Here is a 13255-nt window from a genome sequence, read left to right as displayed (position 1 = left end):
CACATTTCACCATAATACCGTAACATAAAAACCCACACAATTCCAGCTATCGGTATTATAGCAAATGCAATAAGATCGAGTTTACTACCCGTTTATAATAGATTGCTCTAACAGAAAAGCCCAATAACCTGGAAAGTGCAAATTGTTTTTATTGTTTTATGGTTGTGATCTCCAGAAATGTGCTTTAGAAAAATATCACAGATGCATTAAAATTTATTCTTATAATGGGAAATATGATAACGATGAAAGGGTACTGCAATTTCCATTATAAATGTGACCTTTTAGAGTGATAAATAGCTTTGTTATATAGCGAATATTTCAACTTCCGAGGTCTTGGCACAGATAACTAAAAAACAATATGTTATTGGGTTCACATTATGATATTTTCAGGATACAATGGTGTCTCTGGGACAGAATATCGTAAAGCGAGGTGCACTGTATTGTATAGCTATGTGATGGTTTGAAATGCAGCATTTACGAATGTTTAAGATTTTTTTTTTTTTTTTTTTTGCAGTTAATGTTCATATTTTTGAAATTGTTGATACAGTGAAACTTCACAGCCATGGGGAACGAAAATGTGTCCGTTAGAGAGAAGTGTCCGCTAACAAGAAGTCTGAGGGAGAAAAAAAAAAAAAGAAAGAAAAAAAAATCGTTAAACGTTTAATGTAAAATTAAATTAAAATATATACAGATTTTGAACAATATTTTTGTAAATAATATACAATTACATACACAAGAGATAAAGAAAAATCGTTAAACGTTTAATGTAAAATTAAATTACATTATATACAGATTTTGCACAATATTTTTGTAAATAATATACATACAATTGTGCTATGCATATTATGACTTTATCTTAAGAAAAATACATGCAGTAATCACTTACTTTCTTCTGCACCTTCTTCCGGCTGATAATTTTGTTTTCAACATTTGTTTGGAGTGAAGAAACCATCGAAAGTCCTTCAGTATCTTCTTCAGCGGCGAAAAACATTTTTAAACGATTGATTTGTATGAGCGCTTCTATTTTCATCGGTGGTTCGTCATTAATATGTTCTTCGACAGAATGACCTCCTTCCATTTGTTAATCCTCATGAGGAACTTCTTGAAAAATATCGATCATAATGTCGTTGATATCTATAGTACCATCTTCTGTAGTGAGGTTCGAGTCTATATCTTTGTAGCCAGGGTCACTAGTAGCTGAAGTATCGTACATTATCAATAGATGTTGAAGTTCTTGTTCTTCTTGGTGCTCCACATTGCTGTTCACAACTTCAATTTTTGCATTTGAGAAGCCAGACTTTACAAAACAGTTCACGACAGTTTTTCTAATTGCGTTTACTGAAGAGGAAATCCATTGAATTGCATCTAGGATGCTGATTTTCTTTGCAAGGTCACTCGCACATGTTACATCGTTCATGTTTGCAATGAGATGTCTTAAAACACGTTTTATGTAGTGAAGTTTAAAATTTTTTATTATCCCTTGATCCAAGGGCACTCTGCAAATGTGTTTTGTGGCAGAAAAACGATTTGAATGTTGGACAATTCAATGTGCGGGTGAGATGCAGCATTATCCATGAAAAGAATAATTTTTCTGTTTTGACAAATCATGTTTTGGTTAAAGTGACTTATCCATTCGCTCATGATATCTCGTGTCATCCACGCTTTTTTATTAACTTCCAGTCAACATTCAAAAGATTCAACTTTATGCCCTTGAAACAACGAGGATTTTGTGGTTTTCCTATAACAACAGGTTGTTCAAAGTCTCCCAGCATATTTGTACACAATAGTACAGTCAAGCGTTCCTTAGAAATGTTTCTGCCCTGGCACTTTTCGTTTTTTAGACTCATTGTTTTTTCAGGAAGAGCTAAAACAACCCTGTTTTGTCACAGTTGTAAATATCCTTAGCTTCAAAATCACGACATAAATCTTCCAATTTGACAGTCCACTCTGTTACAACCCCAGTATCAACAGATTCACCTTCACCACTTACGGTTTTCCAAGAAATTTTATGCCGAGTTTTGAACTTGTCTAGCCATCCCACAGAAGCTTTGAACTCATTTACTCGCATAAATTTCGTAACCTCCAAAGCCTTTTCCCTAATAATAGGCCCATTAATGGGAATTTTTTTAGCACATGCGCGAGAAAATCACTCATACGTGACATTGTCAATTTGAAGTCCAACAGTTTTCGGGAATGATTTTTGAACCTGATCATTTCCGTGTTGCCAAAATTGTTTGAGCAGTTCATTTTTTTCCTTTAGGATGTCGCTTACCTGCATCTTCCTGATTTTGAATTTTGCAGTGAGATTGCGAACACTATTTTTTTGCCAATCATACGCATTAATGAGTTCGACTTTATCTTTTAAAGTTAAATGTTTACGAGAAGACATTGTGCACTTCACACGACACTGAACAAAACTGAAAAGACAAAAGGCCGACCATACCCCCCCCCCCCCCCCCCCCCCGCCGATGCACACACTGAATTCATCAGAAGTTTTACCCGTGCCTTAAAATTCTTGAAAAAGGGTTTAGAACCGCGACGTAAACCTTGATAAAATTCAGAGAATCAGAAATAGAAAATAAACACACGATTGAGGCAATACGTGGAAGAAAAGTTCCTAGAAAAAGGGTCGTGAGCTCTCCCGCAGTCCGTTATGGGGAGATCAAATTAAGTGTTAATCTAAACGAAACAGTGCAGATTGCCTGTCCGCGTCCGTTATAGAGAATGTTCGCCAGACAGAAGCTGCAAACACGTTAAAACCAATAGAGGTGAGTTGGGGAATTTGAAAATGTCCGTTAATGAGAGGTGTCTGTTAAGAGAAGTTTCACTGTACTTTATACTTGGGAAGAAAAAAACTCGTAAACCCAGGAACTCGTAAAGTAGGAACTGCCTGTATAGTAATTATAGAATTTTCTGGTATTCTGTAGTATAATTATATAATGCATAGCATTCAGGAAATAATTTTGGAAGCTACTTTTAGCTTTTTAAACCAATGACTAGGCTACTAGGCTTTTTAAACCAACTAAGTGATACCATTCAAGACTCAGAAATAAATGGATGTTATGAACTTATGGGAGTATTTGCAGAGATGAAAAATATATAATATGAATATAAATTATCAGCGGATGCAGAAAAGTACAGAAGGTACAAAGTAGTCTATGTCAAGTTACAAATTTGTATTAGTTGAGGCATATGATGGCTTATACAACAACAACAAAAAAAAAAAAAAAGAAAAAAGGGGAGTTCAGGCAAGATATGTCAGAGTACAAGAGGTGTCTGGCAAAGACTTCTTTACTTACGTAAACACAGAAAAAAAAGATAAATCATATTGGTCCACTAGATGCGAATGGTATAACAGTTGATGCCATGCCAGAAGTATATCAAATTCTAATAGTGTGCTAAATGATTTTGTGATAACTGAGAGGGAAATGGAAGCGAAATTGTCGAAATTAAAAGATAAGGTACTGTGGAGTAGTGGGTGTGGGGAAGATGGGATATTTCCAATTATATAGAGAGGCAGCAAAAGGAGTACACTTAAGGTTTACTTACCTACCTCTTTTGCAGACTTGCAAGCTTCACTTCTCTTCCAAGGGAAACAATGGGATTAACTAGTTATAGAAGTAAGGCACTTCAATCTAGAGAGGAATGCAGTTATATAGCAGCCACAGCATGGATTTGTTAAGGGGAGGGGGAATCTTGTCTGGCAAATCTGATTGGATTTTATGAAACAAAGGAACTAGATGAAGAAATAACTTTGACATTATATACTTTTGTTTTAGAAAAGCTTTTCTGTTCCATATAGAAGAATGTTGCATAAAAATTGGAGCTGTGTAGGGAATTTTACTGCTGTAGATAAAGGGATGGTTGAGTTAAGAAGACAGGGTGCAGTTATCAATGGGCACTGCTTTTTTGGACTACTGTTATTAGTAATACCCCATTGCTTCCATTTGTACATCAATCTTTTTATATGGAACCACGTCAAATCTGCAGTGCCAAAATAAAATAAGTTTTTAGTATAAATAAATTTCCATTTATTCTCTAGAAGGTTGTCTAGAAGAATCTTTACAGATTCAGTACAACTGCATGAGATATATCGCAAAATTACTGACTGATTTTATAAAAAATATTATTGTAAACTTCTACAACTGAAGGTCGTCTCCTTGAAAGTAGCTTCCCTGGGAAGCTGCACATTGCCTCCTTTCCTTGAAACAGTGCCGGAAGTCTTCTTCTGTGAGGCCCTTCAGCACTGAATGTTGTCAATTATCCCAAAATGATGTCCTTTCGGTCTCTTGATCTTTGGAAAAAGAAAAAGTCGTATGCCATGAGATCCAGGGAATACTGTGGCTGCAGGAGCACTGGAATGTTTTTGGAGGCTGAAAACTCTATAACAGATATCACACAGTGTCAAGGCACATTGTCATGATGAAAAATCCAGTTTTTTGCCTTTTCAAGTGGAATGTTAAACCCTTTTCAGTAGCCGTTCCAAGCTATGGAAAATGTTCGTGATAGAGACTTTGATTGACAGTTTTCTCTTAAGGCAAAATTTTTCTGTGCACCACTCTATGCTGGTTAGAAAAAGAGTTAATCATCAATTTGATTCTGGATTTCCTAATTCATGCTCTCTTTAGACATGGTAAATTTTCAGTGTGATATTCTTCACTGTCTTTTTTTCTGGATTGTACTCAAAAATTTGTTTCATCACCTGTTATCACTAACTGCAGGAACTCTGGCTCTGTTTCAACACACTTGAGAAGGCAGATGTTCTTCTTCCCATAATGAACTCTTATCCAACAGCTTAGAGTTGTCTCCCTGAGAAATATCCCAAGAAATATCTTAATCCACCATATTCCCCTCTCTTGAAATTGAATCCCTCCCATTTACCTTTGACCACAGAAATCTCTTTGTGTTATTTTATTAAATAGTGGTCACTGCTCACTAAAATTGGATGCGGTTTGTATTTTTAGTGAAAACCAAGTGGAGGATATTAGAGCCCTTCTGTTTTCTCTGACATTTTAGAATAAATAACAGTCATCCAGATGTCCCAAAAATCTGCCTCTTCATGGAGTATTGTCCATCCATGATTTACAGAGTGCAAGTGTCTAGACTGAAGTCACCCGTAATTGAGAGTCACAGTTGGAACCCCATTCATTTTAGAGAATTTTGTCACACTTCTCAGAATTGTTTGGTTTGTAACATACCCAGATTATTATATTCTCTTTACTTCATGTTATCTCATACCACACAGAATGACCATCCATTTTGAGCTGATTCTGGGTACAATCTGATCACATTTAGGGAGCTTTTGATAAGATGAATACACTGATGAGCCAAAACATCATGACCACCTACCTAATATGATGTTGGTCCTCCACGTGCAGTCCAAAGAGCTCGTACCCAGCGAGGCATGGATGCTACAAGATTTCTAAATGTGTCTTGTGGTATCTGGCACCAACACATAACCAGCAGATCCTTTAACTCCGGTAAGGTCCATGGTTAAGACACCGTAGATTGGAGTTGCTGTTCCAACACAAACTACAGATGCTCAGTGGGATTGATGTCTGCGGAATTTGGAGGCCGGGCCGACACCTGGAAGCCTTCCTCATGTTCGGCGAACCAGTATCGAACAATTCGGGTGGCATGGCATGGTGCATTATCCTGCTGAAAGAAGGCACTGCCAGCAGGGAAGACCGTTGCCACGAAAGGGTGTACCTGGTCAGCAATGGTGTTTAGGTAGGTGGTAGATGTCAGCGTGCCTGGCACATGGATGACTGGACCCAGGGTATCCCAGCAGGACATTGCCTAAAGCATGACACTACCACCACCGGCTTGTTTTCTTTCCACGGTGCATCCAGGCGCCATCACTTCCCCAGGTAAATGATGCACACGTAATTCAGGAAATGTGATTCGTCGGACTAGACGACCTTCTTCCAATCACTCAAGGTCCAGTTTTGATGCCTGTGTGCCCATTGTAGGTGTAGGATGAATCATGGTTGGTTAGCATGGGCACTTAGAGCATTTTTAGCAGGGTGTGATGCACATTACTCCCATCACCAGCATTCCAATTACCGGCAAGTTTTTGCTACGTACCATCCAGGAGAGCCTTCGCTCACCTTGAGCATCGATGAGCCATGGTCGTCCAACACCTCGCCGGCAGTTCGTGGATTCCCCCTCCTCAGACCACTTTCGGTAGGTACTAACCTGGCTGAGTGCGAGCATCCCACCAGCTATGCTGTTTCAGATATGTTCTGACCCGTTCATCTGGCCATTACAATTTGGCCTTTGTCAAACTTGCTTAAGTCCACTGCCTTTCCCATCTGAAGAAGAAGAGTAACACTGATTTAACGGAACTCAGTATCGGGTGTTTTTTCTACCATGTCCCAAATCGCGCACGTGCCGTAGTTCACCTGCAGTTGCTTCGATTTGCATAACGACTCACTGGTCATAATGTTTTGGCTCATCAGTGTAGCTCCCTCCCAGTCTCTTGATTGCTGCATGTCTGTGTTAGTCTTATCATATTAACATTAATTGACCTAATCAAAAGCTCAAATTGATTTATTTAGAGTACTGTCATTACTGTGTAGACAAATTGAATTTTGTACCTTTTGGCATTTTATAATCATGATGTATTCCTTATAATTGCTTAAACATGATTTTGCCAGTGGTATGTGACTGCTGGTGGTTTTTAAACTTATTTAATTTTTTATTTCTGTACAAAAATAAAATAACCTGTGTCACTAACCTGTGTCACAAAAATAACCTGTGTCACTAACCATTATCATTCCAATGGCTCCCTCTAATCTGCTGATTTAGCCTCTTCCCTAAACCTTTTAAGTCCTCCTCATTGACACTAAACAAAACTCTTCTGCTTTGTTTTTTCTATTAATTAGGACAGGTCTGTTAAGAAAAATCATCCTCTGATGAGCTTTCCACAGTCAAGTCTAGAGTTAATCCACAAGGTTTTCATCAGGTATATTCACTCCTATCATGTCTTGGAGGGATTTTAGACACAAGTACATTTTGCTCCTTCTTGAGACATTTTTCTAGCATGCCTGATATTTCATGATTAGTTTGTTATAATCATTAGTATTATAACTTTACATCCTTTAGTACCCTTCAGAATTGATTTCACGAAATCAATTTCACAAAACTGGTTATTCACGTAGTCTATTTTTCCAGCTGGCAGACATACTCTGATTCTGTTTTATCTGTCTTTATTAGAGAATGTGTCACAGACTTCCCTTACAATTAATATTGACTAACTCTTATTATTTCAGAACTGAAATGGCTACAAGACTTAGGAAAGCATTGCTTCATATATATTGTGAAATTTAGCTCTCTATCTTTCACCCCAGTTCATTTTTCTGTAGATCATCAACTTGTGTTCTTGAAAACTAATCTTGCCTAAAACATATGCACACAAGGCTTCCACTGCAAGCTGTCTTACATTACGCTGGTCCCACTGCGGTATAACCCCATCTAGACAACAAGAAATCAATCATATAAAACATGATCTCTACAAATGTATATTTCACAAGACAATACTGACAATATAGCTCACCTCCTGCTTGACCTATATGGGTTTCAGTTCATTCTGCCCTGATTACATTGATTGCTGCATGGGTCAAAACAAGAGGCATCTGCAAGACTGAATAGATGAACATTTGACTTCTGTTGGTGGGGGGCTTGCATGATTTACTTCTGGCTGAATATTTCTGGAGACAATGACTTTGATCCCAATCAGGTTAACATGACATTGTCACTATCAGCCATACCATTGCCTTTGGTTGGGCACTTAGAATTCCAACTTGGTTGGAATTACTATACAATTTTGCTTCTCCCACTTGCTTCAGTCATAACTTGGGCTTATGCATTGACCCCATTTTTAAAGAGATCATAAACCACAGGGATTGTTGATGGTGTCATAGGTAGTTATGTGAACTGCTACCAGCAGCATAATCCTCCTATCCTGCTTTAATATGATTGCATTAGTCTGTTTATGTATTGTATCACCAATTGGCAGACATTATACAGACTGCAGATTATTTTTTCTGGACCTAATCACCTGAACCCAAGTCAGTAATATGTATATAAAGAAATTATATTAATTTTGACTATTTTAAGATCCCTTAATTTGTATTTGAAATTTAGAAAATTCTTTATGTTGATCATTTATTATATTGAATTCTTTCTTTGCATTACCAATTCATAAAACTTATGAAATATATACTATTTTATAATACAATTTAAGATGAACAGTGTTGCTGTGTGTATGTCTGTGCATTCACACACATGCATAATTAGAAAACATTGTGGTATTTAACACATTTTTAATTAATTTAAATATTAGTGAATGATGGAGTTATGTTCCAGCCTCTATGTAAATTTCCATAGTTCTGACCAGATCACACTACTTTTGCACAGTCTGCTAATAGATGTCGTTCCTTGTAGTTTGATATACATGGGTCAACTGTTTTTTTAATATAAAAAAGTTATTTGATTTTTCTTATTAAGATATAAATTTGCCTAAGTAATTTTACTTCTGTATACTTAGTCAGTTGGAGTGTTAAAGAATATTTGGAGATGAAATCATTCTCTGCTGTTGAGATAAATAAATTACAATTATCCTTCAAAGGTATGTGTGTACATTCTGAAAATATATTTATCTTCTTCATCAGAAAGATACTATTTGGCATCTTTACTTTTTGATATCTTTTTTTTTGTGGCCACTCTTGCGGCCTTAAGGAGATCCACAGCTGCCCTTATATGTGTGCAGTATAATTATAAATGTTTTCTGTATTCTTTAATAATTAATTTGGAAAATTAAATGCACTAGGTATAATCCTTACGGGTTTTGATAATTAACTATATAATATCGGTGTAAATACACCATGGTTAACCCATAGATTTGAGCTACGATTGTAGCATAGAAGGCATCGTTTTAATTGTATCTCATAATGTGGTTGCCTTCACAACAAGATAGCTACTATTGAATTACTTCAAATAAATAACGCTTCTCTAGTAGAGAAGGCTACTGTTATTTATTTTCAGCGTACCACCACCACCCAGACGATCGTTTCAAAGCTTTTTGGCTTCGTCATCAGTGGGCGGGTAGGTAATACAATAAGCCATCTCAGTTGTGAAGTTATATCCACATTATGAGAGATGCCAGAAGGGTGTGGTGGTAATGTATTTGGAAAATTAAATGCACTAGGCATAATCCTTATGGGTTTTGATAATTAACTATATAATATCGGTGTAAATACACCATAGTTAACCCTTGTTGTGAAGGCAACCACATTATGAGATACAATTAAAACGATGCCTTCTATGCTACAATCGTAGCTCAAATCTATGGGTTAACTATGGTGTATTTACACCGATATTATATAGTTAATTATCAAAACCCATAAGGATTATGCCTAGTGCATTTAATTTTCCAAATACATTACCACCACACCCTTCTGGCATCTCTCATAATGTGGATATAACTTCACAACTGAGATGGCTTATTGTATTACCTACCCGCCCACTGATGACGAAGCCAAAAAGCTTTGAAACGATCGTCTGGGTGGTGGTACGCTGAAAATAAATAACAGTAGCCTTCTCTACTAGAGAAGCGTTATTTATTTGAAGTAATTCAATAGTAGCTATCTTGTTGTGAAGGAAACCACATTATGAGATACAATTAAAACGATGCCTTCTACGCTACAATCGTAGCTCAAATCTATGGGTTAACTATGGTGTATTTACACCAATATTATATAGTTAATAATTAATAAAAAGAAATAAAAAATAAGTTATAAATATAATATAATTTCTCATGGAGAGTTAGTTATCCCAACATTAGTATTAATATATAAATATCAAAATTTAGTATGTGTATACTATATTTTTATAACAATATTAAATATAAATTTTTAAAATAATTTCTTTTATCTTTCATAACATCTGAGAAATTGCTAATATTCATTGACCTGTTTTTTTTTTTTTTTATAATAAATTCCTCAGCACCTCTAAGAAACTGTTGAAGTTTGTTGACTTGATAATGCTAGATTGCAGTTTAGTTCTTCGCTTGATGTGTGAACTAAATATTCTTCCTTTGGCCCTACAAATAACTAATATTGCTGGCAATCTAATGGTAATTACTAAATAATTTTATATATGTATATTTATTTTCCTACAAAATGTTACTAAATATCCAAAGATAACCTGCCTTTCATATTTTGTCCTCTGACTTATGTTTCTATAATGAATAAATGCATTATAGGCCGTGTCTGTTTTATTATAAGGTAATGTGTCATAATTTTTAATTGTTGTTCTTCTGCAAGTATCCTAGGAACTTTGTTTGCTTATTCCAGATGCATTCACATAGAATGGGTTGTATGGGAGTCAAGATTATAAGAAAACCTGCTAACTACTGAGAGGAAACAATGATTTCTGAAATGCTAACATACTCAGATTGTTTCCTCTTCCTTGCTATTATTACCTCTAATTCTTTTTTTTTTTTTTTTTTTTTGTTTTTTTAAACTCAGTTTAAAATAAGAGAGAGAGAGAGAGAGAGAGAGAGAGAATGATAATGTCTGCCAGTTGCAAAAATATTGTCATGCATATGGAATTAATAATATTAAGAGTAGCTCTGAAGGCTTATTTAACAAAAAATTTCAAGCTAAAAAGGCTTAAATTTTAAATTGCAGTTCTGCCCAGACTTAATAGGTGGGAGTACCTGATGAAAGCCTTCTCAGTCAGTTCAGCCCTGGAGATACTGTGCATGGCTCATGGGGTAGAATTTTTTTCACTATGATATTGTTAACAGGAGGGACAGTTTTACAGGGATGAGATACACTTTGCAAGAATATTTGCTGATGTTATTGAGGTTGTTGGGTGGTTTAGAAAACTGCAGTATTGGGAGGGGAATACACAGATTAATAGATTAACAGCAGCTGGGCAGGGGTATGATTCTTGCAATGCTTCTATTGGGTTTCATGCAGCAACCTGGATAGCAACATGTCAAGATTGCAAGACTAGCTCTTGCAATCGTGGAACAAGCATATACATGAGCTGTGGCAGGTTTACTCAGAGAAAAAACAGGTACTTGTATCTTTGCACGTACACTAATGCTAGGAGTTTAGAAAACAATATGTTGAATTTGATGTGAACATCATCAAGTGTGGTCATTGTTAGAAGATTGGAGGCATGGTGCCATTCAAACAAGAGATGCAGAATTTGACTATGGAGAGTGCATAGTACTTATATCTGATGTAATGCAATACCTAGAATGTCAGTTAAACTTTGACTTGTACCTGTGATGCTACAGACCTTGTAAAAATAGCCAAGCGGTGTAGGTTGTGTTGCTTCTAAAAAGTGACTGTTGTATTCTGTTATAGTAGCTACTCTGCTACCATGAAGCAGCAATCACTAGAAAGACTGTTTTCCCTCACTCATCCCTGCAAGTGAGGAGATGAGTATTTACTTTTCACTTACTGCCCATTAATAATAAGCAAAAATTATACAGCCGCAGGCAGTAACGCCAAACCAGTGAGTGTCAGTAAAAATAATAAAATGTTATGCCCAAAGTACTCCAAAATGTGGTACATCAAAATCCTGCTGAGCAAAATGGGAGGGGGGAATTAAGAATAAATGATTATAAGATAACACCACAATTTAGTAACAACAAACTAATAGTTACCCTTCTCATGTATTCCCTTCATTCTATACAATATATACATATTACCATCTATAAAGGTCCAATACATTAAATATATCCAACATAATTTGCTAAAATAGTAACGTGAAGAAGGATATTAGACATATTAATATTTATTCCTATTGTATATGCTATCCTGTTGTATTCGTAGTGGCAAATGATGCAAAAAAAAAAAAAAAAAAGCAAGCTTATACTGCATCAGGGGGAAAAAAAAATTCCATTCCACCTGTCCATTCCCTCCATTAGTTTGTCTAATTCTCCCTTGAATTTATTTAACTGTCAACTTCAACAACAACACATGGAAGATTGTTCCAGTACTCAGTAACCCACTGGCTAAATGCAAACTTTTGTACATCTATTCTTCAACCGTCCTTCCTCGATTTGAATTTGTGTCCCCTCTTGTCTGTAGTCTGAGCAAGACGAAGAATGCCATCAGCATTGGCCTTATACACCTCATTTGGATTACCTAGCAGGTGCCTAGTCTTCATACACTGCTTTGCAGAACTGAAGCCTTTCTTAGTTAGAGCATCCCTTCGTTCCACTCGCCAATCTTATTGCCCTTCTTTACTTGTTCTAGCCGCTCTACGTCCTTCCTGAAATGAGGCCTACAGACCTGTATGCAGTACTCAAGATGTGGCCTCACAATTGGCTTATACAATAGGATAATTACCTCCTTATCCTTCATTGAAATTGTCCTGTATATAGCATAGACAAAGCCCCATGAGCTGTCCTAGCAGGTTGTCTGCACTGCTCAGAGAACTTCATATCTGATTGCACGATTATCCCCAGGTCTTTTTCATTTTCCACTACCCTGAGTGTAGTACTACACAGCTGGTACATTGCTGTAGGGTTACTGATGCCCATATGCAGTACCTTGCATTTTGTCAATATTAAACTTCAATTGCCATTTCTCAGCCCATCTGCCTAATTTTTCTAGATCCTGTTGCAGTAGTATTCTGCCATTAACTACCATGCACACCTTCTGTAAACTTGGACATTGAGCCTGATATACCTTCATCAGTAGCATTCAGAAATGTAGAAAACAACAATTGGCCCAACACCAAACACCGGGGGACTCCAACAAATACATTAGTCTGTGAAGAGCATTGTCCATTGATTACCACTCTGTTTTCTCCCACCCAACCAACCTTTTATGAATAGCAGCAATGTGCAAATTTATCCCCAGTGCCACACTGCTCTAATTTGTACAGCAGTCTTTTATATGCAACAGTATGAAAAGCTTTCCTGAAATCCAAATATAAGATATCAAAAATTTTTTTTTGCATCCAATTCCCTTGTGACCACATTGTATTATCTGATCAGATTGTTCGGTTAAGATTTCATCTTTCACCTTTCTGTAACCAGTGACTCCATTATTTTCATTTGAACAGAATTTAAACTAATAGGTATAATTACTCATTTCACCCTTCAAGTTGTAAAATCAATCAATAAACTATTTTGAATTGGTGATAAATTGCACATCTCCAGTCTCACAGACTGGAGATATGCTCTCATAATTTCATAATTATGGCTAAGGGTGTGCTGACTTCC

At 36.3% G+C, this 13255-nt stretch overlaps 1 protein-coding gene across 1 annotated transcript in view; it reads left to right on the top strand.

Annotated features, from left to right (window-relative positions):
• PolA1 (DNA polymerase alpha catalytic subunit) overlaps nt 1-13255 on the top strand; it is a 662965-nt gene that overhangs the window by 343746 nt on the left and 305964 nt on the right. Inside the window, exon 20 of the mRNA XM_090387531.1 lies at nt 10009-10138. Coding sequence (XP_090243657.1) covers nt 10009-10138 — 130 coding nt within the window. The remainder of the gene's footprint in view (nt 1-10008; nt 10139-13255) is intronic.

The sequence above is a fragment of the Mastigoproctus giganteus genome, chromosome 1 (assembly GCF_048544385.1).
Source record: "Mastigoproctus giganteus isolate SK-2022 chromosome 1, ASM4854438v1, whole genome shotgun sequence".
Taxonomy (NCBI): Eukaryota; Metazoa; Arthropoda; class Arachnida; order Uropygi; family Thelyphonidae; genus Mastigoproctus; species Mastigoproctus giganteus.
Note: the sequence above shows the minus strand (reverse complement) of the source record. Positions and strands in the feature narration are given on the sequence as shown.